The 27,733-nt window shown below is 38.8% G+C and overlaps 3 protein-coding genes and 1 long non-coding RNA gene across 5 annotated transcripts; 2 read left to right on the top strand and 2 right to left on the bottom strand.

The window, feature by feature from the left end:
* The first annotated feature begins 497 nt into the window (after nucleotides 1–497).
* On the top strand, nucleotides 498–9,217 carry ctso (cathepsin O). 2 transcript variants are annotated; one of them, XM_031303724.2, is made up of 8 exons: nucleotides 499–837; nucleotides 2,614–2,719; nucleotides 2,881–3,005; nucleotides 5,615–5,782; nucleotides 6,191–6,312; nucleotides 7,620–7,783; nucleotides 8,864–8,956; nucleotides 9,082–9,217. In XM_031303724.2, exons 1-8 carry the CDS (start codon nucleotides 634–636, stop codon nucleotides 9,114–9,116), a joined length of 1,017 nt encoding a protein of 338 aa, XP_031159584.1. In that variant the 5' UTR covers nucleotides 499–633; the 3' UTR covers nucleotides 9,117–9,217. The 2 variants fall into 2 exon arrangements, with proteins under 2 accessions (XP_031159583.1, XP_031159584.1); XM_031303723.2 differs by having other exon boundaries at nucleotides 498–837; nucleotides 8,864–9,175.
* A 43-nt stretch (nucleotides 9,218–9,260) lies between these two features.
* On the bottom strand, nucleotides 9,261–15,538 carry LOC116052894 (tryptophan 2,3-dioxygenase A-like). The gene is made up of 12 exons (XM_031303721.2): nucleotides 15,390–15,538; nucleotides 15,118–15,223; nucleotides 14,891–14,981; nucleotides 14,406–14,476; nucleotides 13,840–13,967; nucleotides 13,530–13,716; nucleotides 13,250–13,357; nucleotides 13,037–13,148; nucleotides 12,826–12,883; nucleotides 12,461–12,540; nucleotides 11,790–11,880; nucleotides 9,261–10,594 (listed from the first exon to the last, which is right to left on the bottom strand). The coding sequence occupies exons 1-12, from the start codon at nucleotides 15,422–15,424 to the stop codon at nucleotides 10,441–10,443; spliced, it is 1,221 nt and encodes a 406-aa protein (XP_031159581.1). The 5' UTR covers nucleotides 15,425–15,538; the 3' UTR covers nucleotides 9,261–10,440.
* Nucleotides 10,601–21,540, bottom strand: LOC116052895 (tryptophan 2,3-dioxygenase A-like). The gene is made up of 12 exons (XM_036001034.1): nucleotides 21,432–21,540; nucleotides 21,160–21,265; nucleotides 20,965–21,055; nucleotides 20,340–20,410; nucleotides 18,371–18,498; nucleotides 18,056–18,242; nucleotides 17,760–17,867; nucleotides 17,547–17,658; nucleotides 17,336–17,393; nucleotides 16,971–17,050; nucleotides 16,013–16,191; nucleotides 10,601–11,260 (listed from the first exon to the last, which is right to left on the bottom strand). The coding sequence occupies exons 1-11, from the start codon at nucleotides 21,464–21,466 to the stop codon at nucleotides 16,085–16,087; spliced, it is 1,083 nt and encodes a 360-aa protein (XP_035856927.1). The 5' UTR covers nucleotides 21,467–21,540; the 3' UTR covers nucleotides 10,601–11,260; nucleotides 16,013–16,084.
* A 2,815-nt stretch (nucleotides 21,541–24,355) lies between these two features.
* On the top strand, nucleotides 24,356–27,733 carry LOC116052913. Its single transcript, XR_004105688.1, has 3 exons — nucleotides 24,356–24,366; nucleotides 27,534–27,536; nucleotides 27,624–27,733. It is a non-coding gene; the product is annotated as an uncharacterized LOC116052913 (long non-coding RNA).

The raw sequence follows: 27,733 nt of genomic DNA, 5'->3' as shown, positions 1-27,733 counted from the left end.
GCTTTTTAGCATACATTTTAACTAATGGTAGTATTTATTCTGGATAAATGGGATTAAATGTTTTTAATTAATATTTGCATTAATTCCAAATCACGGTAGCCTAGTGTTTAATTCAGGATATATTAGATGAAAATATATAAACATTTAATTTGTGCATACATTTTAACACATGACAGTAGTTAATTCTGGATGAATTAGAATTATGTTTTAATGAATATCTGCAACAATTTCAAATCAATCATTTTTGCATACATTTTAACTTATTATAGTAGCATATGTATTCTATATGAATGAGATGTAAAAAATATAAACAAACTAAACATGTAAATTCCGAATTTATATTTATATAATTACGTCATTATGAAAACTATAAATATGGCTCTAGTCAAAAATAAATGCATTGGCATTTTTCTTTTTAATGTTGGCTAACTAATTAACAGATCGCTTTTTAAAAAAAATATCGCTAAAAGGGTATTTATTGTCTCCTACTTTACTTTCTGTTTCCAAGGAAGCTCTTGATCGCTGCGCATGCGCTATAGATTATACCTCACCTTTTTCCGCCAACAACACTTCTGTATTTACTTCCCTTTTTAATCAATGGCTGATTGTTTTTAACCGACATTTCTTCGTCAAATGAGGGGCGGCCATCCTTATTTAGTTGTTATAGCGACCGTTTTAACACTCGTCTTTCCTCTGTGTTGTCAAAATGTGAACTCGGATGAAACTCGGAAGAAGTTAAATGGCTCTGCAGTTGATTTTGACTCTTTCAGAGAGCAGTTTCACCCCATGTATGAGGTCAACAGCGAGGAATTTAACCGTCGTCATCTTTATTTTCAGGTAGGAGATACGAGGGACAACAAAGATGTGTAGAGAAACTCTTTTGTCACTCCTCACTTTTTACTTTTTACTGTTTAACACGCCTCTAAAAACAAACGGGTGTGCAGTGTGCACTACAGACAACGCCCACACGTGTATGTAAATGAGGCGTTATTATGGAACCCACGCAAGGATAGCCCATTGGTCAGGGGATAGGACCTGAACAAATCGGGTTATGTTACCTTGCTTAAGCATGGACGCCTGGCCAATAGTAGTGTGTGAATGCTATTGAAGGGTGGGTCTGTATTTTATTTTGTAGAAAATGTGAACTGTTTGCAAATTATGTATTGTAGATTAATATGCAATAAGTGACGACGGACTAAGTAAAAGTAGTAATACCAATACTCCATTACAAGTCCTGCAATTCAAAATTGCACCTAAGTGTACAGAAGTGGGCTAATGTAGCCTACTACATTACAAGCAAAATGTAGGCTACTTGTGCTACTATGACAGTGGCTTTTAGCATTGACTAGTGCAATAATTGACACTTGTGGCCACTGTTCAGAAAAAGTCACATTTGTGTTTTAAAAGGAAATGTTTGAGTGAACTGAAAGTTACTCCTTTCAGACTGCTGCATTCAGAGTGCTTTATTAGTATAGACTCAGTTACCTGTTTACTAGGTAGCCTACAGCTTAGTAAAACTAGAGCACTTTAATGTAACAGTCATGAAATAAATCAGTTTGTTTTAGACCATTAGGTTTTGCCAGGTGTACCTAATAACCTGACAATTGGAGTATTATTATTGAAGCATTAACATCTTAGCAGCATGTTAATGCTGCAGCTGGTTTAAGTGGAGCTAATTAATTTATCTAGATTAACTACTAGATGTCAGATAAATGTAGTGGAGTAAAATGTACAATATTTTCTTCTAAAATGAACTGTAGTGGGAGTGTTAGCAGTAAAGCAGCCATATTATGCTCATTTTCAGGTTCATAATTGTATTTTAAGGTTGTACCAGAATAGATTTACATGGTTTAATTTTCAAAAAACACCATATTTTTGTTGTACTGCACCGCTCTCTCTCACTGCTGCAGATCCTCTTTTCAGCTGGTCTCTGTTTTAGCTACAGAGTGAGACCTCTTTTCTTCTTCTTCTTCTGTACTATCTTTGATTGCACTCGCACATGCCCAGTAGCTCAGATGTAGATCATGTCAGCTAGCTAGCTCCATAGACAGTAAAAGAAAGGCTGTTTCTACAACTTTGGTCAGTTACAAGGCAGGATTAGCTGGGAGACTTCTAAATGAGGGCGCACATGTAAGTAGTTCTTTTGTAGATTATGGTGAACTTGTGTGTGTTGTAGCAGTGCTATGCTATTGAGAACGAGGTAGCATGCTAGCGTTAGCATTAGCGTTACGAGCTAATGGTTGCGGTTAGCCTGCTCGTGTGACGTCACAAGCCGTGCCGATTTTGCACAGCTCACCCAGAGACTGAAGGCAGGACACATTCAGAAACCGTATCTCACTCTAAACAGCATGGATGGATTTTTTTCAAAGTTTGTATGTGTGTGGAAGCACCAGAGACACAAAATAACACCCCAAATTCCAGAAAAAGTGATTTTTTCATAATATGGGCACAGGAAATGCAGTACTTCCTTCCTTTCCAGTGGTTAGTGATTAAAAACTAAAATGAAGATAACTTGTGTGATGTATTTCAGACTCACTCATGTTGTATTATCAAGAAAAAAAACGCCTTTTTTTTTCTTCTTCTACACTCAGTCTGCCATGTGTGTTCTTGCAGAATGCCACAGAGCGTTATGCATACCTGAACTCATTCTCTACAGCACCACAGTCTGCTAAATATGGCATCAACCGGTTCTCTGACCTCTCACAGAAGGAATTCAGAGGTAGGCTGAAGTTTTGTCACATGTCAGGTGAAATGTATTTATTTATTTATTATTTTGTAAGCAATCTTACTCCCTGGATGACTGGGCTGAATCTGCACTGTCATTGTTTACATGTATTTTGGTATCCAGCAATGACTTTGAACTGTATCTGTAATCTACAGATCTCTACCTGCGAGCACACGCTGACAGAGCTCCTCTCTTCTCTGGACTGAAGACAGGGGGGCTCCCAGCCAAATTTGACTGGAGGGACAAAGCAGTGGTGGCACCAGTCCAGAACCAAGAAGCAGTAAGGTCTACGCAAAAGGATGATAGATATACTGTATAGGTAGGAATGTACCGTAGGTACAGAGAGATTAGGTTATGTTCAAAGTGGTCTATATCGACGACGTTTCATTTCCGGGTTTGTTCAGGTGCTGCCGGAAATTCCGCCGGATGTCCCTAATTTCTCAGTCACCTTCCGCTTTCTTTGTGTTGGCATTTTAACCTCCGGTTGATTTATGTCGGTTAACTGCTCCTCAGATCTCTGCAGGGTAAATCCAGACAGCTAGCTAGACTATCCGTCCAATCTAAAGAGTTTTCTGTCGCACGACTAAAACAACCTTTGAACGTACACACGTTCCACCAAAACAAGTTCCTTCCTGAGGCTATTTTGCAGAGGCACCATGGCGACGGCGCTTAGCACCGGCCAATACGATTGTGATGACCCCCCCCTCCGAGCCCTCCGCCGTAGCTCGACGTGCACCTCCAAAAATGTGTAACTTCGCGTCGAGGCGACGCAGACCGCAAGGACTGTGATTGGTCAACTTGTCCTGTGTGTTGATAGTTGGTGTTTCAATCAGCCTACTGTGGGGAGTAGCAACATGCTAGTTCACTGACATAAGCTTTGCACATAAACTCAGACATATTTTGGTTACATTGATGGGGTTATCCATTTGTAAGTGTCTGTATGTCAGTAAAGTTTTGAAATCAACACTTCGCCAGCAAGCAGTACTTTGTGGGCAGTTGTGCTGAAGTTTGCTTGCTAACATAACATAAACTGGCTGGCAGACACCTTGCAAATAACCTCAGACTTATCAGCCCCTAGCGTTATGGCGGTGAAAAGCACCGCGATGCGAAGCAACCCTGACGCAGAACTCCGAAAGGGTCACAACGCCGTGGGAGCGACGGCGTAGCTACGGCGTGGAGTTGACGCAGAAGCATAAAACAGCCTTAAGTGTGAGTTTAAGGGAGATGAAGCTATTGCTTGTCCTGGCTGAAGGTTCACTTTCTGCTACATATGTCCTTTATCTCTTTAATCAGTCAACTTGCTGTCTAGGATGATATTTTCACTGTGAAACTGTTGTCCTGATGGAAAAACCTAGCCCATACAGCAAACAGCCTACACTATCACATATATGTTGTTCTCTTAAATTCAGGTAAGGCTTAGAATAGAATAGAATAGGTCTTTATTGTCATTGTCACATGTACAAAGAAATTTAAAGTGCTCTCCAGTCAGTGCATCAATTCATTGAGTTATTTAAAAAAAAGAATAAATAGAAACATAGCAGCATTAGCAGTATACATGAACACACATGGTCATACGCATCCAGTCATTACATAAAAACAGTATTAATAGAATAAATAAAAATCATTATAAACATACTGCACAACTGCAGACATGCATACTTTCTGTCATTTGCAAATTTCACATCAGCTTCCATAGCTTCACATGGAGCTTACCACTCCAGGGAGAGCCTGTACGTGGCCACTCACCTACTGTACTATTCTGCTCCGTGCAGTTTTTCTGCACCGACTTTCTTTTTCTCTGGTTCTATCTGTGGACCTGCCTGGACTGAGTTTCAGAAAGATATAGGAAAAATAAAATGCAGTACCATGCATAAAGACACAAAATATCAAACCACTTGCATCTCATAAATTTGTCTTGATTCAGTTTCCCTTGATTCTACTTTCAAGTGCATTTTATCGCTTTAAAGGAGATAGCAGATGTTCTTAATATTTTGTATACTCAGCGCATACTTATCTCCAGTCCAAGCATATTGAGCAACAACATTTTTTTTTACAAGATTTTTACACAGAGAGCTCAGGTTTTCATAACATTTATGGGAATTAATGCTGAGGAAGTGAACTGAGCATAGTCTGTTTGGAGAAGAGATTGCCTGTGGAAATGCTATACAGGAAAAGATGCAGTCTCTTACTTAATTAAACGCTGTATGTTTTCATTTAAGAAATTACTGGTTTCAGGAAAGCAGTGTAATCCAGACGTGATATGAGATATAAGAGCAACTTTTGCTATCAAAATATCTCAAATGATCCTCAGCCTTTAAAGATTAACACATTAACTGAGGCAGAAATTAAGATATCCCTCCTAACACCGTATACCTAAGTTGTTTCTGTCAGTAGATGGCAGCAGAAAACAAACAGTTCACTCAGACTGGCCATATCATCTCACCTCATCAACCTACAGTGAGTATGGATGTACAACATCCATACTGACTGTAGATTCCTGTCTTTAAAAAAAATGCAATCACATTGAAAACTGTTGTATTTTGGATCAAATGCTTTAAGATTAGTCAGTGCTTTACCCACCAAACCCCATTTGAACTTGTATCTAAAAAATGTGTTAGTCTGATATTACTGTTTAAAAAAAAAAAGATAAATTACAGCATTGATTTGGACAGCAGATATGGCAGAGACCATCATTCAACATAAACCAAGTCTTTATCCTGCTGAAGTGTCCTTTAGCAAATCACCAACCTCTGTGTTAATGGGGAAAAAGCAAAATGACAAATTTCTCCTGGGTAGCATAATATATGATTGCAATCTGGAGTTTGGTTCCGAAGCCTTTTCTTTTTGTAGTTTTGTTTTTCCTGATTAGTATAAATTTACCTTTTACAGTGTGGGAGTTGTTGGGCATTTAGTGTGGTTGGTGCCACACAATCCGTCCATGCTATAGGAGGCTCGCAGCTGGAGCAACTCAGTGTGCAGCAGGTTCTGGACTGCTCCTTCCAAAACAAAGGCTGTAATGGAGGCTCCCAAGTCCAGGCCCTGAATTGGTTAAAGCAAGTATGTTGATATTTTTAATTTTATAATTTCAAGCCTTTCCTAAATATTTGCAGGCCTTTAACAGAACCTTCCTAAATGGTTACAGTGAGTACAAAGATAAAATAAACTCCCAATACTTCAAAATGTAAGGACTACTTGTTATGTGGTCCCAAAGTGACCTGAGGAAGAGGAAGAGGAAGAGGAAACCTGTGGGATGATAGGCACATTTTGCTTTAGCTAAACATCAGGTAACATTGTCATGTATTTTAATTAGAGAGATATGTAGAGGCGGTTAGCAAAATAAGATTGCTGTCTCTAGTCAGACATGCATTAGGAAAATGCCTGTGCCAGGATCTTTCATAAACAAGATGAATGGCAATATTAGTATTCAGATAACACACTCACTGATATAAACTATTTTCTTTCTAGACCAGAGTGAAACTGGTGCCTCAATCAGAGTATCCCTACAAGGCCAAGACAGGGATCTGCCATTTTTTCTCTCAGTCACATGATGGTGTTGCCGTGAAGAACTTTACTGCACATGACTTCAGGTACAATACTCATTTTTGCAAGTTGTCTACAAGCAATAAAAGCTAAAAATTAACAGCGCTATATTTGGGTAAAATCACAATAAAATGTTATTGTGGTTTACATAAAGTACCAAGGTCAGAGGAGAGGAGGGGGGCGGGGGGGTCCTACGCAATAAAAGACCACAGTGTTTACTGTGTCAACATAGACATGGAATAGCACAGCGGTTCTTTACTCTAGCCACAGTGACCTAGAGCTACCTCGAGTTAAACTGAATCAGATCTTTATTTAATATTGAAAAGGATTGTGACTCACAATCATGCATCTGTAAAGCCGGTTATTTTTTTTTAGATGTATTGCTATGATAGCAACATGGCCAGGGTTCTCTAACAGAGTCGGGGAAGTTTTCATTTTTAATTAAAAAGATTGTTACATTTGCTGACCTAATATAACAATTTCTTGACTCCTTTTTGTAAAGTTTTTTTTTCCTTACATACAAATTGTATTGGTTATAGCTTATTATTTAACATTAATTAATTAAGTAACTCATAATTAATAATAACTAATACAATTAATTAATATTTGGAAATGTATTTTTTGTAATGATTCCTAGACTGAACCTTAAAGTACAGCAAAGTTAAGATGCAATAGTTTTCAGTAAATGTACTAAATGTCAATGTCATGCTACCAAAAGGCCTCTTTATCTCAATAACCCATTGATTGTTCCTTTTTACTTGCCTCCATCTTCAGAAAGGTCAGAGTGCTGGTTCATTGAGTACAACAAGCTGCTAGAGTTGGGCACTTGTGCAGGGTGGAGACTCAGGGGCCATGGGTGTGTCTTATCCTTTTGGTTCTGTGGCTCATAAGCCAGATCTTTACTGGTGCATAGCAAAAGAAAAACAGGATCATGCTGTAAAGTTTGACAAGACCTCACCTCACCATGTATAGAGTGTAAAAGGGCTTTATTCAATTTTGGCACAGACCTACAGTAGACTCCATGGACCTTATGTCATGAACCTGGCAGAGGAGGGCATCACAGCTATTCCCTACTGGGAATAATCTGCTGAAGGACAAGATGGGGTAGCACAGGGTGCCTGCATATGTGCAACAGAGAGAATGGGGAAAAATGCCAGTGTTATGAATCAAAATGAGTAAAGAGAGGTCAGGTGCTGATCCAAAGAAAATGTTGCAAAATAGGACCCGTGAAACACTGAATTTAGGATTATACAGTAACAGTATAGTTCAAATGATAATGCCACAAAAAAATCAATGTAATCCCAGGGCCAGGCTTCCTGCCTCAGGACTAAATGTTTCCGTTTTTCTTCGTCAGTGGTCAAGAGGAGGCAATGATGGGTCAGTTGGTGGAGCGAGGTCCCTTGGCTGCTATTGTGGATGCTGTCAGCTGGCAGGATTACCTGGGTGGAATCATCCAGCACCACTGCTCCAGCCAAAGGTCTAACCATGCTGTCCTGGTTGTTGGATACAACACTATTGGTAAATGCTGTCACTACACTGGCATGAGAATGAATCATAATTCAAAAAAGACAGCTGGGATTTTATATTTTACTATAGCTAACATTGACCTTTTTAGGTCAAGAAAGTTTCACAACCACTATGGCCCGTGAAAGTAATTTAAAGCTGCACTAGACAAGATTTCTATGTAAAATAAAATGTCATAATTGCAAATTGCGGCTGCAACAGATCAGACTGCAGCAGATGTCTAATCCTCCATAATGAATTGCTAAAACAAAATGAGAAAGAGAGAAATACATATTTTAACAAGCTGTTTAGTTTTTATTATTGAGCCCCAAAACTATAATTTTCTCATATCAAGTGAAATATGTGAAAAATATATGTTGCACTTTTCCAGTGAAAATGAAGGTTTATTTTTTGCATTTTGTCGATATTGTAGTGACATGCCTTACTCAGTCTTGTTAAAAGAGATCAGCACTAATTTCTAGAATATTATTAAAGATGTAGAATTGCATTGGAAAAATTTAATTATATCATATCGCTGGTTAAATATTTCTGTAGATTTTCGAAAAAATGAGAATTAAAAGCAGAATATAAAAGTCAATGTTGTGAAAACTTTTTTGCTGGATTTACAGTGTAGATTTGAACTAGTTTAACCTTCTGCCTTCTTTGTCCTTTGATAATGTTTGGAACACAGTGATCAATGAATAGCTGGGTTGGCAAACATGAGTCGTATGTCCACCATGTCGCGTTGCAAGATTTCAAGGTATAAAAGTTTAGATCATGCAGGCAGTTACCCCTTAAAGTGTCTGAAGAGAGATGTTTTAAAGTTTGTGAATTCAAAGATACAAGAGATCTTGTTTTGACAGCAGTTGTCAGAACATTATCACAGCTATCTCACTATTTGTGTTTTGACTTCACACACATCAGTATTTTATATTTCTTAACATGAATTATTTTGCACCCACCTGTGTTTTGCGGTTATGTCACAAGGATTTGAGTGATTATGTAACTGTCTAAAGGGGTTTCAGCCGCAGTACACCGCAGTGCTCCTTCACCCTGTAAATAATTCAGTCTTGAAATACATGTTGTCTGTCTTAGGGAATGTTCCATACTGGATTGTGCAGAACTCATGGGGAACCACATGGGGTAATGAGGGTTATGTTTATATAAAAATCGGTGGAAACGTTTGTGGTAAGTATGATCTTTGCCTCTTGTCATTTTCTGTTTATATCTCCTTTTTGTTTGATGTCTGTGTGTTGCTGTGCCCACTATCCCTTTAGGGACTAATAACACATCCTTCTTTTTTCTCTTCCCAGGTATTGCAGATTCTGTGGCTGCAGTTTTCCTTTGATGTGTGTGTGTGTGTGTGTGTGTGTGTGTGTGTGTGTGTGTGTGTGTGTGTGTGTGTGTGTGTGTGTGTGTGTGTGTGTGTGTGTGTGTGTGTGTGTGTGTGTGTGTTCACCACTGCCAAAATTAAATGTGTCATTTTAAATGTTTTTATTTTTTATTGAAATGTCACAATGTTACATCACTAAAACAAAATAAATCACTTTAGATGCTGATAAGTGCTGGATCATACCTGAGTGATCGACAAACTATAATGATAGGAATAAATGCACTGTACAAAATTTTTTTATTACTTATTAAATACATAAGATAGATAAATGTTTTGGCTGATATGGTTCATACATGTATCTATACAGAGATCAATCATTGCATAAATACACAACAATTTATGTACAATTAATGTAATACCATAAAGCATACTATACAAAACATTACAGAACTACATTATTAACATTATGTACAAATGCATTATGCTGTGCAAATTGTTCCATTGTAGATGTTGACATTGTTTATACAGAGCTTTATTATAATTGTATGTACACACATCCCAATAGTCTAAAATGGCTCTCTGACACATTTCCCATGCTGACTTGAAAAATAATGCGTTTGTAAAAACCCATCATAGCCACCGGTTTCATCACTGCTCTCACTGATCCATTTGCTTTCAGGTCAGTCACAGGGAATGTACATAATTGTATTGAAAAAAAAACATCAAAGCTAATTTAATCAAGGAGCCATCTGCTATACTTTGTCACCGGTTACGATTAGAAATTAAAATAAAATAGTCTAATTTGGCCATTTGAATTGTTCAGGGTCAGACACAAGAGGCGTATAAACCTTGGTGCTGCTGTCTGATGTAACTAATGAGCTAGTAATTTGCTGTTCTGTTCTTTGTTAACATAAGTGTAGGATATTTGGCATGCTTTTAGTGTCACAATGAGATGAAAAATCTATTTTTCTTTCTTTTTTTTTTCTACTTGTCACAATCCAAATGCTAACATTCTTTAAATCCCAACCAATAATACCATCATGGTATCAAGTGTCTCTCCCTAATGGATATTTTGGTGGTTTAGATTGTCAACTATGTCAAATGACCCCTCCCTGTGCCATGCTTCACTCCAACATCTTTTTTCAACTGTAAAAAACAAACAAACAAAAAAACACAGAGATGCTCCAAACATTCCATCTTCCTGTGTTTTAAGAGTTTTCTTCATCCTCCTACTTTATGCACGTGTTACTAAAACCTTTCAGCTGTGCAATGGATCTACTCTTTTGATGTCAGTTACGATGAAAAAGTAAGCCAGGACAGACGACTGAGATTGATCCCCCTAGTCTGAGTCTTCACTGCTGCAGTAGGAGCTGTCACAACATTCGGCCATGTAGAGGAACGTATGAATGGTGGGATTTAGCTTGGGCACCCAGTGGCGAGGCACCAGGAACGTTGCCAGATTGAACAGATCCACAAACACTTTGTAGCGGTCACTAAAGGGAAAGAAAATCATTTATTGAATATTTAACTCATGTACTCAAAATATAATTATGCATCTGTTACAAATTGTACTTTCTGAAGGACAAAAGATAAATGAAACTAATAATGGCCAGCGAGTAAAGAACTTGTCGTGGCTCCTTTGAAATGAACTTTAAATATAGTTTGTGCATGTCAGGAAGAAGTGACCATATGACAGGTTCATTCAGATAAGCACAGAGTAGCAGTGTCCTGTCCTTATCTAAATTAATTCTGAAGTGATTAAGATATGTGTTGTGAATAATAGTAATAATAATAATAATACATTTATTCTATATAGCTCTTTAAAAGGTACTAAGCAGAGATAAAATGTTGGAATGTTTCATTCCATTCTGTGAAGTCTGAAGAAAGTTGTTCTCATTTGTATCCTAAATTGCAGCACTGTTTTCCTATGAGACAATCTTTCTGCCCATCCTGACTCTTTTGTATATTACTACGCGCTACTAAATCAATGTAGCGATTGTTAGAAAATATGTAGGCTACAGTATATCCTTGTGTGTCTCATTGAACCTTTAGAACATTGTGAACTGAATCCTGCTTTGTGACACTTTGTTCTCCGAGCGCTCGCCACTGCTTTCAGAATCAACTCACAGGGGTCAAACCAGTAGATGATAGGATTTAAAGGAACACGCCGACTTATTGGGACTTTAGCTTATTCACCGTATCCCCCAGAGTTAGATAAATCCATACATACCCTTCTCATCTCCGTGTGTGTTGTAACTCTGTCTGATGCCTAGTTAGCCCAGATCCTGGAGGTAACCGGCTCCAACTAGCCTACTGCTCCCAATAAGTGACAAAATAACGCCAACATTTTCCTATTTACATGTTGTGATTTGTATAGTCACAGCGTGTACAAATAACAAGGTCACGTGAGACACAGCCATCTTCTAACCGTATACAAACTGGAAACTAATTCTCAGAAGGCAAAGCACTGCTACTTCTGCTACTTGGGCAGAGTGATTTGATTGCAGCACCTGAGAAGCCCTGTGGTGAGGAGCAGAGTAACAGTGCTTCGCCTTTCTGAGAATATAGTTAATAAGTTGGCGTGTTCCTTTGAACCAAAACAATCGTGATCGGATTGTTTCACAACAATATGTGTTAATCAATGTAAAGTGTTTAATCAGTAGGTTAAAGTTTTATAGCGTACAATACCTGACAGTAGATCTCAGGTAGTGGTAGCCAGATGAACCCCCTGTGCCGGCTTTGCTGCCAATCATACGATGCACCATGCATACATGATTGTCTAAAAAACAAAAGACAGAAATATGCTCTGTGATATGAGCAATGGTTTGGCCCTGCATGTGAGCTGCATTTCATTTGAGCTATAAATTGTTTAGACATATGTGTGACAGGAGAGTAAAACATGTATTTCATGGGAATAGGTTGTTGGATTGATCAGCAGGCGAAGAGGATGTTATAAGAATCAGGTAACGAAAAATGCCTCGTCATTCAATACCCAATTTCAATACCTAAGGAGTAAATCTCATCAGCGTCAGTGAGCCAATAAGCATGCAGCATGCTTCTACCGAGATCTAATAACATCTGTGATTGGCTGTCTAACATTACACGTCGTAGAGGCAGGCAGGAAAAACTCTACGTTACGCACAGAGACAGGGCTCACGTAGTAGGAGCGGAAAAATAAATAAAAAGATTTGTGCCGTAATGTGGAATATTGTAATTTCTTTTTGTTTTATAAGTTGGTGTCAAAAAAAATATTGGTTAGTTGGTTAGTATCGAAGTCACGGTATTGGTATTGGTATCGGTATCGGAATTTTTTGAACGATACCCAGCCCTACTGGTGAGCATATGCTACAGTAACTTACATCGCCATTTTGTCATGAGGGTGTCAATATCCATGAGAGATGTGAGCAGCTGGAAAGGAACCTGGAACCTCGGCTCTTCCCTAAAAGGTAAAAGAAGATTTTAGTATTTGCTGTATTTGATTTATTTAGGATCTCTCGTACAGACGATCAAGTATAAGTATGAAAATGTTTCTGGGTGGTGTTGATAGAAGTTGTAAAACAAGCCTGCTCACTACCCTCAATGGAGTTAACGTCTTTAACCCAGCAGTTTCACATTATCACCATGCAGTGACTGACTGCTAATTCTTGTGTAGTCTTAATGAGTCTTGTGTCACGTTGGGTCACTGCATAATTAAAGGTGAACGAACGCCGTAAAAACCACATACCTGTAGAAGTTGATCATCAGGGCACCTTGGAGAGCCTTGTAAGAGAGCCGCCTCTCACCTTGTCAGCAAAAATAAAAATATATATATTAGCCTACAGTACTTTGACAGTAAAAATAAGTGTCTTTAATTGTGTAGTTTTGACATTCACTGGATTATGACAATTGATTAATCAGTTATTTTCTTTTTCTTTCAATTTGTAGAAAGCACTCACCTTTGCTAAGGAGATGGTCATGACGCTTTTCATCAAAGAGAGAAGTAAACAGTTCTTTCTGTTTGACCAGTTCAGCCATCATTTCTTCCTTGTCCTCAGAATCTTCCATTTTCTTAAAAAAAAAAAAGGAACCCGTAAATAAAAATACACTCTCTGTCAGTCATCCAGGGAGAGCAAAGAAAGTTTGTTCTGAAAGCTGGAGTCATCTCTTACCTCGATTTTCTCCTTTTCCAGATTCAGCCCATCAAAAATATTGATTTCCAGCCTTTCCCAGAAATTGAATCCGTCCACCTCCAAGCCAGGAGTTCTCTCCAGCCACTCCTGAGAAGAAGAGCCAAAGGTTTTTATCACACTCATACCCTGGTCAGTAGCTTATCCAGAGCAAGATACAACAAACAATGTTGAAAAGAAATACAGAGATATACAGTAAAAATGAAATGATGCCCTCTTTAATTGACGCAGTTTGTTAGTGTTTGCCAGTTGTAAGTCGTACCTCGACTAGTTTTAAAAGTGTTGGCTCCTGTTCAGTGGCGAGCAGCATCTCACTCTCATGACCCTTGAAATTGTCTCTGTAATGGCGTCTGTTGTATGGAACCCTCAGGTTGTCCGGGACCCCGATTTTGTTCTCCAAGATCCGAAACTGAAGGCTTTGGAATCCAGAGGCTGGAGCCAGGTATTCCCTACACACAAGAACACACAAGTAAGCATACATGCACACAGCACAGACAGAACTGTCATGAGTGCATTAAAACATTTTTTTTAGAGCTGAAGTAGAAAAGGCCAGAAGTTATTTATGCGCTTACCTAAAGTCAAAAAAGTCCAATGCTGTCATTGTTTCCAAAACCGCAAACTGGTCGACCAACAGCTTAAAGATCATCACAATCCTGTGGATGCGATTGTTGACTTTCAGCATGTTGCGTTCATCTCTGACCTACAATAATAAAAAAAAAATACTGTATTCATTTTTTATTAACCTAGTTTGGGCCTCTTACAGGGGAAAAAAAAAAAGTCATGGATCAAAACTGCTCAAATTTTAATTTAGAATATCAGCTGGAGTGATGCACAACATTTCTTGTTTTTTCCTGACTGAATTCCAAAGCCAGATTGACGGAATAAGACAATTCTTATTGAATATGACTGGCTTGTTAACACAGGCACTACTCAAATTATTTCTACTTCGTAATTTCATATTTTGAGCAGCGCTCAATCTTCAACACTGACAGTTCACATCAAAAAGATCTGAATTTATTGGTAAAAAATGATGATGGTACTTGAAAACTAGAAAATATGTTTCTATATATGATTCATGAAGAAAACACACATAATCACAACGTTTGTAAGATTATTTCGCCCCGAAAATATAACTTACATGTTCACTGATGAAGAGATGTCGCACTGAATCAAGTTCAAACAAAATCTGTTTGAACCACAGTTCATATGCTGAAATAAAAGACAAAACGTTTAAGCATCATAAACATGTTAGTATAATATGACAAGTTAAACAGGTCTGTAAGCAGTCATGGCTAATTACACTACCAAAAAATGTCAATTTGAGCAAGTTACTCTCTTGTATTCAGCCTTATAATGTACATACAAAATTGATTCTTGGTTGAACATCAATTGGATATTTTCAGAAGAGACATTTTAAAAAAAAATTAACTCATGAGATTTAGAGATTTAAATTTTTTTTTAAACACAAGTGAAACTGCATTGCAAACAAGTTAAATTCTCCTAAACAAAAAAACACCTGATACTACATTTCTAAATAAATGACTAAATACAAGATTAAAAAAACTATTACATTCTGTGAGACAAGTACAAAAAGGCTCTCAAACACTATCAATCTAGTTTTACCTTGATGGGTGACAATGAAGAGGTGCTCATCATGGATTTTATTGCCTTTTACTTCACTCTGCAACACCTGGGCTGAGACGATTTTGTCGAGCTGAGAGTTGAGAAGAAACGAAGCACTCAACTTAAGAGCACACATTTGCAAACAAATCAAAATTCTAGTACTTCTCTTTCTTTAAAAAAAAAGCCAGGTACAAACCAATACGTTTGATAGGTGGTGTTTTCTATACCTGCAGGTAGTCCCCATAGATGATTCCTCCTTTACTGGCCTTGTTAACGCCTGCCTGAGAGGCATCCTCATCTTCCTCTGTTTTGGGAGGCTTGTTTTTGAATAACCTGCGGTGCGAAGAGAGAAGGCGTTTTGTTACTTGATGTTTTCCCATCAGCAGGATTAGCAATGAATTGTTAGAGGGCTGCATGTAATTGAATTTGAAGAAAAGGAAACAATGTGATCAGAAATCCTTTAGAGCCCTATTTTAGCTGCAATGACATTTGAACATACAAATGCCTCTTCTCAAAGTACGGACATCCACTCATGACTTCAGTTGCGGCACAGGAGTGTTCTTCTTCCTCGACAAATATTAACTAAAATTGTCTTCAACGCAATCCAGATTTTTAAAGACTCAGCCCATCCAATCACTCTTAAGGATACAGATACCATCCGGCCCGCCTCTATTTGCCCCATGGAGCTGTTGTTTACCTTGAACCAGGACCACCTTCTGGACTTTGTTGACTGACTTGCTAAAAGAACATCACAAGACCCTTTTTCAAATAATAAAATGAAAAACAACAGATACTAAATACATATTACTTTAATTCAAATAACAGGAATATCAAATATGTTCTTCATAAGAAGATTTTAAATGTTTTATTATTGCTTATGACCTTTATACTCAGAACAAATGGTGTATTCAGGAAACTTCTCTGTACATTGCTCTCTCGGTCACGGTTTATCTTCAATGTTTACTCTCCAGGGTTTGCTGTTTATACCTGTGTGTATTGTCTCTTACAAATGGTGAAGTTAGTTATGTAAGCCTCAGACGTGGAGGTACGTGCATTTATTGGCATTAACCCCATATTGGAATAAATATTTCCTCCATAGCGGTGAGGCCGTGTTCCTTTGAACCAAAACAATCGTGATCGGATTGTTTCACAACAATATGTGCAGGGTAAAGTGTTTAATCAGTAGGTTAAAGTTTATAGCGTACAATACCTGACAGTAGATCTCAGGTAGTGGTAGCCAGATGAACCCTCTGTGCCGGCTTTGCTGCCAATCATACGATGCACCATGCATACATGATTGTCTAAAAAACAAAAAACAGAAATATGCTCTGTGATATGAGCAATGGTTTGGCCCTGCATGTGAGCTGCATTTCATTTGAGCTATAAATTGGTTAGACATATGTGTGACAGGAGAGTAAAACATGTATTTCATGGGAATAGGTTGTTGTATTGATCAGCAGGCGAAGAGGATGTTATAAGAATCTTCTGCCTCTGAGGTCCTGACCTAACTTTGGCTCTGTAAACTCCGTTGTTAGTCCAGCTCTGCCCTTGGGCGAAATATGAAAGCATTGGTTTCTAGTAGACATGCTCCTATTTTCTCCCTGCACTTTTTTCTGTTCTTTTTCACTTGTGAGTATGGGTGGGTACCAAATGCAATACTTTTTAGGCGCTGACCGAATTGCCTCTAAAGTATCAAGTATCAAAAAATGCCTCGTCATTCAATACCCAATTTCAATACCTAAGGAGTAAATCTCATCAGCGTCAGTGTGCCAATAAGCATGCAGCATGCTTCTACCGAGATCTAATAACATCTGTGATTGGCTGTCTAACGTTACACGTCGTAGAGGCAGGCAGGAAAAACTCTATGTTACGCAAAGAGATGGGGCTCACGTAGTAGGAGCGGAAAAATAAATAAAAAGTTTTGTGCTGTAATGTGGAATGTTGTAATTTTTTTTTCTTTTATAAAATTGGTATCAAAAAACGTAGTCAGTCGAAATCACGGTATTGGTATTGGTATCGGTATCGGAAATTTTTGAACGATACCCAGCCCTACTGGTGAGCATATGCTACAGTAACTTACATCGCCATTTTGTCATGATGGTGTCAATATCCATGAGAGATGTGAGCAGCTGGAAAGGAACCTGGAACCTCGGCTCTTCCCTAAAAGGTAAAAGAAGATTTTAGTATTTGCTGTATTTGATTTATTTAGGATCTCTCGTACAGACGATCAAGTATAAGTATGAAAATGTTTCTGGGTGGTGTTGATAGAAGTTGTAAAACAAGCCTGCTCACTACCCTCAATGGAGTTAACGTCTTTAACCCAGCAGTTTCACATTATCACCATGCAGTGACTGACTGCTAATTCTTGTGTAGTCTTAATGAGTCTTGTGTCACGTTGGGTCACTGCATAATTAAAGGTGAACGAACGCCGTAAAAACCACATACCTGTAGAAGTTGATCATCAGGGCACCTTGGAGAGCCTTGTAAGAGAGCCGCCTCTCACCTTGTCAGCAAAAATAAAAATATATATATTAGCCTACAGTACTTTGACAGTAAAAATAAGTGTCTTTAATTGTGTAGTTTTGACATTCACTGGATTATGACAATTGATTAATCAGTTATTTTCTTTTTCTTTCAATTTGTAGAAAGCACTCACCTTTGCTAAGGAGATGGTCATGACGCTTTTCATCAAAGAGAGAAGTAAACAGTTCTTTCTGTTTGACCAGTTCAGCCATCATTTCTTCCTTGTCCTCAGAATCTTCCATTTTCTTAAAAAAAAAAAAGGAACCCGTAAATAAAAATACACTCTCTGTCAGTCATCCAGGGAGAGCAAAGAAAGTTTGTTCTGAAAGCTGGAGTCATCTCTTACCTCGATTTTCTCCTTTTCCAGATTCAGCCCATCAAAAATATTGATTTCCAGCCTTTCCCAGAAATTGAATCCGTCCACCTCCAAGCCAGGAGTTCTCTCCAGCCACTCCTGAGAAGAAGAGCCAAGGGTTTTTATCACACTCATACCCTGGTCAGTAGCTTATCCAGAGCAAGATACAACAAACAATGTTGAAAAGAAATACAGAATATACAGTAAATTGAAATGATGCCCTCTTTAATTGACTCAGTTTAAAAACCTCTGACCAAGTGCAAGTGTTTGCCAGTTGTAAGTCGTACCTCGACTAGTTTTAAAAGTGTTGGCTCCTGTTCAGTGGCGAGCAGCATCTCCCTCTCATGACCCTTGAAATTGTCTCTGTAATGGCGTCTGTTGTATGGAACCCTCAGGTTGTCCGGGACCCCGATTTTGTTCTCCAACATCCGAAACTGAAGGCTTTGGAATCCAGAGGCTGGAGCCAGGTATTCCCTACACACAAGAACACACAAGTAAGCATACATGCACACAGCACAGACAGAGTGAACTGTCATGAGTGCATCTTGTAAATTTTTTTTTGGGCTGAAGTAGAAAAGGCCAGAAGTTTTTTATGCGCTTACCTAAAGTCAAAAAAGTCCAATGCTGTCATTGTTTCCAAAACCGCAAGCTGGTCGACCAACAGCTTAAAGATCATCACAATCCTGTGGATGCGATTGTTGACTTTCAGCATGTTGCGGTCATCTCTGACCTACAATGAAAAAAAAAAAAAACTGTGTTGGGACCAAGAGATAGGGAATTAAACCTGAGCTTAAACAGAGATCTCAACCATGTGGCTTTCCCAGACAAAAGAATTGCGGCCTACAGGCAACTGTACAGCCTGAACGCCCTCTGGGACAAAGAGCCTAAACATTTCACACCTCTATGAGAGGGGACATCTCAGAATGGCCGGAAGTCTAAAGAACCCTGATGTCAAAATGGATTCTCTGATTTCCCATTGGCTGGCGGACCCTGAACACAATGGGGGTCCATGATCAGCTGATCTGCGGAATAAATACGCTGAACCCTCTCCCTCCTTTGTCTTTCCACTGCCGCGCCAGCAGCTACAGGTTGACACACAGGCGAACGTTTGTTTGTACTTTAAATAGTTCATTTCCTGGTGGAAGTGGATTATTTGGAAGCACCTTGGATCCTGTGAAAACACACACCAGTGTTTTCATATCCACAGAAGAGGAAATCACTATTTTTCTTCTCAAGTCGACTGAACTTGTACTCACTGCCTGCTAAGAGACAAGTTCTCTGTGAAATCGCTGACGAGCGATCCAGACTTCGTTCTGTTGTACCGTGGAGATCTATGGACAAACGAACGGAACACACAGTAAGAAGGCTTGAGGTTTCTGGGCAGAGGAATATATGTGCGTCCCAGTTGTGCTGTGAATGTATCATTGATCACGATACTGTTGATGTTGTGTTAAATATAGTATGTAGCTTATTGAAACTAAATGCTATCTCCCGACGCAGAGAAGTTACTGTACTAAGTGAGAGAATAAACCGTCTATTTGCATTCATTCCGACCACAGCACCGCGGTGCAACAAGACCGTTGCCTGTGTAAACAAAGGGACTGGTTATTCTTTCAGCGAACAGATCAGCTGTTAGCTCAACCAGAGGCTATGAAATAAACATCCCCTTGTAAAACAAATTCTCAGACCCTGCAGTAACTTCGCTTTAGGCCAGGTCGTGAGTAAACAAGGAGACTGGTTATCATCACTGCCCCGAGGATCAAGATTCTAAGTGCTTTCTTTCTTCTTACATGCTAACCGAACACATACACATTAGCTAATGGCTAACCCCTAGTCACGTGGTGTGTAACAAAGCTTCACTACCCGCCATCTTGGGGTTAAAGAGCCCTTTGAGCAGCCATTTTTGAAACTGGGAACTATATTCTCAGAAGGCGAAGCACTGCTACTTCTGCTACTTGGACGGAGTGATTAGCACCTGAAACCACAACTGAAGCTCCTCACCACAGGGCTTCTCAGGTGCTGTGAGCAAATCACTTCGCCCAAGTAGCAGAAGATAAAACATCTTTGATAAATTGCCAATAATTGAATCTGTACCTTACCAATTCCCAACAACTGAATTCATTTTTTATTAACCTAGTTTGTGGCTCTTCCAGGGGGAAAAAAAGTCATGGATCAAAACTGCTTTAATTTAGAACATCAGCCGGAGTGATGCACAACATTTCTTGTTTTTTCCTGACTGAATTCCAAAGCCAGATTGACGGAATAAGACAATTCTTATTGAATATGACTTGCTTGTTAACACAGGCACTTATCTGACTATTATTGTGTTCTCATCTGAGTATTTTGTACTTTTCAATTTACTCAAATTATTTCTACTTTGTGATTTCATATTTTGAGCAGCGCTCAATCTTCAACACTGACAGTTCACATCAAAAAGATCTGAATTTATTGGTAAAACATGATGATGGTACTTGAAAACTAGAAAATATGTTTCTATATATGATTCATGAAGAAAACACACATAATCACATAACGTTTGTAAGATTATTTGGCCCCAACAATATAACTTACATGTTCACTGATGAAGAGATGTCGCACTGAATCAAGTTCAAACAAAATCTGTTTGAACCACAGTTCATATGCTGAAATAAAAGACAAAACGTTTAAGCATCATAAACATGTTAGTATAATATGACAAGTTAAACAGGTCTGTAAGCAGTCATGGCTAATTACACTACCAAAAAATGTCCATTTGAGCAAGTTACAGTGTTTGGTGTTTTATGCCCCCAATGTAGGCACTAGGATAAGGCAGTGGTTAGGGTTAGGTGCCTTGAAGTCGACAGCCGCAGCGTTGCCTTGAAGTCGACGTTGGGGGCTTAAAACACCATCGAGCGCAAGTTACTCTCTTGTATTCAGCCTTATAATGTACATACAAAATTGATTCTTGGTTGAAAATCAATTGGATATTTTCAGGAGAGACATTTAAAAAAAAACAAAAAAAAACTCATGAGAGTTAGAGATTTACATTTTTCTTTAAACACAAGTGAAACTGCATTGCAAACAAGTTAAATTCTCCTAAACAAAAAAACCCGATACAAGATTACTAAATAAATGACTAAATACAAGATTAAAAAAACTATTAAATTCTGTGAGACAAGTACAAAAAGGCTCTCAAACACTATCAATCTAGTTTTACCTTGATGGGTGACAATGAAGAGGTGCTCATCATGGATTTTATTGCCCTTTACTTCACTCTGCAACACCTGGGCTGAGACGATTTTGTCGAGCTGAGAGTTGAGAAGAAACGAAGCACTCAACTTAAGAGCACGCATTTGCAAACAAATCAAAATTCCAGTACTTCTCTTTCTTGGTGAGGTGATGTTTTCTATACCTGCAGGTAGTCCCCATAGATGATTCCTCCTTTACTGGCCTTGTTAACGCCTGCCTGAGAGGCATCCTCATCTTCCTCTGTTTTGGGAGGCTTGTTTTTGAATAACCTGCGGTGCGAAGAGAGAAGGCGTTTTGTTACTTGATGTTTTCCCATCAGCAGGATTAGCAATGAATTGTTAGAGGGCTGCATGTAATCGAATTTGAAGAAAAGGAAACAATGTGATCAGAAATCCTTTAGAGCCCTATTTTAGCTGCAATGACATTTGAACATACAAATGCCTCTTCTCAAAGTACGGACATCCACTCATGACTTCAGTTGCAGCACAGGCGTGTTCTTCTTCCTCGACAAATATTAACTAAAATTGTCTTCAACGCAATCCAGATTTTTAAAGACTTAACCAATCACTCAAGGATACAGACACCATCTGGCCCGCCTCTATTTGCCCCCTGGAGCTGTTGTTTACCGCCATTCTGAAATAATACAATAAAAAACAACAAATACTAAATACGTATTACATAATACCCTACACAACTTTTTCTTATGTTCCTGCTGTATCTTTCGCTACAGCTAAGAAATCCTTTAGGTTTAAAGCCCCCTCAGATTGGAATAATCTACCTGTAAACATTCGATCCATTCACTCTCCACTCCTTTAAAAATGCCCTGTTTTCCTATTACAGTACCAACTGTACCTGTCCATAATCCTCAACAACACCATAACACCTCTTCTAATATTATTAATATCCAGTTTCATTCTTGCTCTGCCTGAAACTTGATTATGACTGACTGATTATGATGTTCTTTTTTTTTTTGTCTAATTATGATCGTACTGTATATTTATTTATCGTTAAGGACCCCCTTGAAAACGAGATGCTGCATCTCAAGGGGCAACTCCTAATAAAGACATTTTCAACAATATTATTTTTATTCAAATAACAGGAATATCAAATATGTTCTTCATAAGAAGATTTTAAATGTGCACTGAAAAAAATGTACTTGATTTTAATGTGTACATCGGTCCCACATGATCAGAATGTGGCTAACTGACAATACTTTTTTGTCTTTTATTTATATAGCACATTTAAAAACAACCATAGTTGACCAAAGTGCTTAACAAGCTCAAAGAAACCCAAAATGATAATATACACAAACAATACACAATACAAAATAACCAACAGTAGAGAAAAAAAAAGGACAAGGTGTCAAAGCTCTACTTGAATTGAAAGCCAACGAATAGTAGTGAGTCTTAAGCAAGGATTTGAATGTTTCAACGGTCCGAGATGTTCTTATAATAGGTAAACTATTCCAGAGGTTTGGAGCAGCCACTGCAAAGGCTCGGTCACCTTTTCGACACATTGCAGTTCTTCTTCTACTTCTTTTTAATTGTGACTTGCAACCAGAGAAGAAGAAGCTGCATGTGTTCGCACAAAAAAAGCAACAACAAAAAACAGTCGCCTTCAAATTAAAAGCAATGCAGTTGTATTCCATGCATGTACACTTATTTACGTTTGATTGCTAACTCCCCATTGACCTCACGTGGGTCGGTCTGTTTACAATTTAATGTAGGCCTAACATGTAGGTGTGTGTGTGTGTGTGTGTGTGTGTGTGTGTGTGTGTGTGTGTGTGCGCGTGTGTGCGTGTATGTGCGCGTGTGCGTGTATGTGTGTGCGTGTGCTGTCTGCTGTGTTCAGACTTTGTTTAATAAAAAAGATTGTTTATATCTTACTACTTGTATTTTTGGATGAAAACAACAATATGAAGTAATATAGAAAACTGTATTATATTGAACTATACAGTATCTTAATGCATTCTGTCAAGTCAAATATCCTTTATGGCTTTAATAGAAAAATGTATTTGATGCATCGAGATATCGAATCAAAGGCATGATAATCGTAATCAAATTGAATAGGGAGATCAGTGAAGGTTCACACCTCTACTTCACAGTGTAACAATAGGAGCATATACAGTACTGTGCAATAGTTTTAGGCAGGTATGAAAAAAATGCTGTAAACTAAGAATGCTTTCAAAAATGGAAGTGTTAATAGTTTATTTTCATCAATTAACAAAATGCAGTGAATGAACAGAAGAGAAATCTAAATCAAATCAATATTTAGTGTGACCACCCTTTGCCTTCAAGACAACATCAATTCTTCTAGGTACACTTACACACAGTTTTTGAAGGAACTCGGCAGGTAGGTTATTCCAAACATCTTGGAGAACTAACCACGGATCTTCTGTGGATATAGGCTTCCTCAAATCCTTCTGTCTCTTCATGTAATCCCAGACAGACTCGATGATGCTGAGATCAGGGCTCTGTGGGGGCCATGCCATCACTTGCAGGACTTCTTGTTCTTCTTTACGCTGAAGATAGTTCTTAATGACCTTGGGGTCGTTGTCTTGCTGCAGAATAAATTTGGGGCCAATCATACGCCGCCCTGATGGTATTGTATGATGGATAAGTATCTGCCTGTATTTCTCAGCATTGAGGACACCATTAATCCTGACCAAATCTCCAACTCCATTTGCAGAAATGCAGCCCCAAACTTGCAAGGAACCTCCACCATGCTTCACTGTTGCCTGCAGACACTCATTATCGTACCGCTCTACAGCCCTTCGGTGAACAACCTGCCTTCTGCTACAGCCAAATATTTAAAATTTTGACTCATCAGTCCAGAGCACCTGCTGCCATTTTTCTTCACCCCAGTTCCTATGTTTTCGTGCATACTTGAGTCGCTTGGCCTTGTTTCTATGTCGGAGGTATGGCTTTTTGGCTGCAACTCTTCCATGAAGACCACTTCTGGCCAGACTTCTCCGGACAGTAGATGGATGTACCTGGGTCCCACTGGTTTCTGCCAGTTCTGAGCTGATGGCACTGCTGGACATCTTCAGATTTCGAAGGAAAATAAGCTTGATGTGTTTTTCATCTGCTGCACTAAGTTTCCTTGGCCGACCACTGCGTCTACGATCCTCAACGTTGGCCGTTTCTTTGTGCTTTTTCAAAAGAGCTTGAACAGCACATCTGGAAACACCAGTCTGCTTTGAAATATTTGTCTGGGAGAGACCTTGCTGATGCAGTATAACTACCTATATACTATAATTGGTTGATCATACGCCTGACTACAATCCTACAAAAACCCTGACTTTTTGCAAGTGTACCTATAAGAATTGATGCTGGTTTGAAGGCAAAGGGTAGTAACACCAAATATTGATGTGTTGTAGATTTTTCTTTTGTTCGCTCACTTTGCATTTTGTAAATTGATAAAAATAAACAATCATTATTTATATTTTTGAAAGCATTCTTAGTTTACAGCATTTTTTCACACCTGCCTAGGACTTTTGCACAGTACTGTACATACTTCAAAACATATCTTCATAGTGGACTTCGAACAGCAAAGACATTTATAATACTTCAAACATATCTTCAGTGGACATGGCAAAGACAAATATAGTACTCTTTTCACATTAGATTTAAAAGTGCAAATACAAAATACTGTGAACTGTTATCACAAACAGTGCTCTCCCCGAGAGCAAATAAAAAAAGAATAACACCATTTCCCTGAAATAGTCTAAGGGCCCTATCGACGCAAGTGTCTTTGCTAGTTTAAGACCGACGCAGTTGTCAATTTCCTGTCCAGTGCCCACGTCGTTTAAATAGCAAATGCACCTGCGCCCATCTTTGCGCCCATGGGTGTGCTGGTCTTACAGGGAGGTGTGTTCAGGTGAATTCTTGGCGTATTGCTATCTTAAGGCAGTGGGAAGTGATCGCGCCATTGACCAACAAAAACCTGGTCTAAAGTCAATAGCGCAGCATTTCATTGTTAATTTAACAGCAAATTAGTAAAACGCTCCTAGGCTTATGCACAGCGCGCACACTGTGCTTGTTACACACACAGGTAAGAGCAGCAGCACACAAACATGCAAAAGATTACAAATCCGCCATCACAATAGCAATGCGCCAAGGTACAAACGCGCCAATGCTATGAAACAGAATGTTTTAATAGATTATCAAAATTAGAAATTAATACATTTTCTATTAATCAATGAATCATTTCAGCCCAAGTGATCAATCAGGAGAACAAACAGGGGAGTAGTAAGCATACAACACATACCACATATTGCTGCACAATGTATTCTGGATCTTCACCCATGTAGATACAGACTCCCTTGATGATACACTCCCATCCAGCATCTATATCATCACACAATTTTGTTTTTATTAGCGTCTTAGTTTAGCACTTTTGCTTAATTTTGAAGTCAACTACTGGTGTATACTGTCATATGGGTACATATTTCTCTAAGAATATTACAACATGGTTCCTACAATGTTGGGGGGGGGGGGGGGTCAGTAGAGAAACACAATTATACATAGTAAACTAAGTAGTAAGCTAGTGGTGGTATCAGCTAGCTAACCTTAGCTATTAGCAAACCAATATATTTATATTTATAACTTTATGCCCAAACAACCAAGGGGGTAAGCTTCTCTCCACAACGCGTACCTCCTATGGCGCCATTTTGATGCTAACAAGCACTCACCCGCCATTAGCATTCCATTGACTGCCATTCATTTTGACATCACTTTGACAGCGAATAACTTTACATCTGAAGCATTTAAATACTTTATTTGTCCATTGTTTATATCTAAAGAAACACGATAATGTATAAAAGGCTTCATTACCTTGTATCTCACGTTATGGCTCCGTACCAGACGTTTCTGTAAAAATAGGCTAACAATTGTGTCATAACCACGCGACTTACTGTCGCATAGTAGAGGAATTACCGTATAGTACAGGAGAAGCTTGCAGGCAGTTTCGACTTACATTAGCTGTTTAAGTTCAATTAATAATGTTAACTATCATTTTAGTTAGCAATAATTAGCCTGTGCCTATGTTATCTCCTTAAATATACCTATGCTCTCCGTCTCTGCTAGATTGGGAATGATTGAGATTTCTCTTGGCACAGCTACCAGAAGACTTACAACTTTCAGACAGGTTGCTCACGTCACATCTATGTCTTCAAGCTCAGCCATCACCGGAATGGTGCTTCTAATATACTTCACTGGTCTCCGTCCAGAGCAACGGGATCTGTTGGTCCATTTCTTTAACTGTCTATGCAAACTACTCGACGGACCTTTTTAATTGTTACATAAAGTAACGTTACAACAGCATTAGTGTAATGGAAATGTCGCGAACAAAACCCGACCACTTTACTAACACTCATTCTCCCTGAGGTGGAGGGTGAAGCTCGGGGAAAATTAGGCCGACTAGTGCAGCAGAAGGAGTAAAAAAAATCTTTCACTTTGGTATACAAGCATGGCATTTGGCACAGATACTCCCTAAGGGCCACTATTTTGGAAAAAGGCGTTGGGCACTCAAGAATTCAATAAGGTGGCATTGCTATTCAATGCTTATTATATCAATTATTCAAACAGTGATCCAAGCATAAAATTTGATACAAATACTCTCTAAAGGACATGTTAATGGCAAAAGATGCTTGTCCCTCAAAAATTCAAGATGGCCGCCATTTTTAAAGATGGCCACCGTTCCTGTCGAATATTAATTATTTCAATTGTTCAAATGGTGATGCAATCATAAAATTAGGCAGAAATACTCTTCAAGGCACACTCTTTTGGAAAAAGGTGTGTGCCACTCAAAAATTCAGGATGGCGACCATTTTCAAGATGGCCACTATTTCTGTCAAATAGTCATAATGTCTACGTTGTCTGCCTCCTCTCCTTTGACCTGTCCGGCTTAGTTAAACTTGCCAGGGATATAAAATCCCCGCCGGCATAGCTCTCAGGTTCATTGGAGTACACAAGCCTCTCCACCACGGCAAGGTGCAGTCCACAGAGAGGAAGGGCCACTGTTAGAAAAAAGAAGTGGCCAGTAAAAATTCAGGATGGAAACCATTTTTCAAGATGGCTGTCATTCCTGTCCTATGTTCATTGCCACTGTTTCCAAATAGTTATACAGAAAATATGCCACAAATACTTAAGGCCACTTTTTGGAAAAATTGGATGGGCAATAAAAATTCAAGATGGAGAACTTTTCCAAGATGGTCGTCATTTTGGTAGTATGTACACTGATGCACACATGCATGTTAGCAAAAATACTCTAACGGCCACACTTTTAGAAAAAGGCAATCGCAAAAATTCAAGATTCATTTTTCAAGGTGGGTGTTGCTTTAATATTGTACTCTGTTGGGACTGAGTTAAAAGGAAGGATTGAAAAAAAAAAAAAACATAAGTTCTATTCACATTTTTACCAGCTCAAAGGCCTTGTGGTTAGAGTGTCCAACCTGAGATTGAGAGGTTGTGCCCTGCCGAGTCATAATAAAAACTGTTAAAAATGGTAGCCAATGCCTCCCTGCTTGGCAGTCAGCAAGTGTTGTATTGGGGGCAACATATCCAGGAAGGTGTACATATACATCACGGTCCAGAATCAGGAAATCGTCTCTCGGCCCACCGCAAGGCCGAGGGGTTATCCTTTTACCACCTCAATCATAGACATAGTACACATTCAGGTATGGGATACAACTAGGTTCGGGTCACCAACACCTAGCCCGATCATTCATCCAGTGC

Source organism: Sander lucioperca, chromosome 1, assembly GCF_008315115.2.
Source record: "Sander lucioperca isolate FBNREF2018 chromosome 1, SLUC_FBN_1.2, whole genome shotgun sequence".
NCBI classification, from domain to species: domain Eukaryota; kingdom Metazoa; phylum Chordata; class Actinopteri; order Perciformes; family Percidae; genus Sander; species Sander lucioperca.
Note: the sequence above shows the minus strand (reverse complement) of the source record. Positions and strands in the feature narration are given on the sequence as shown.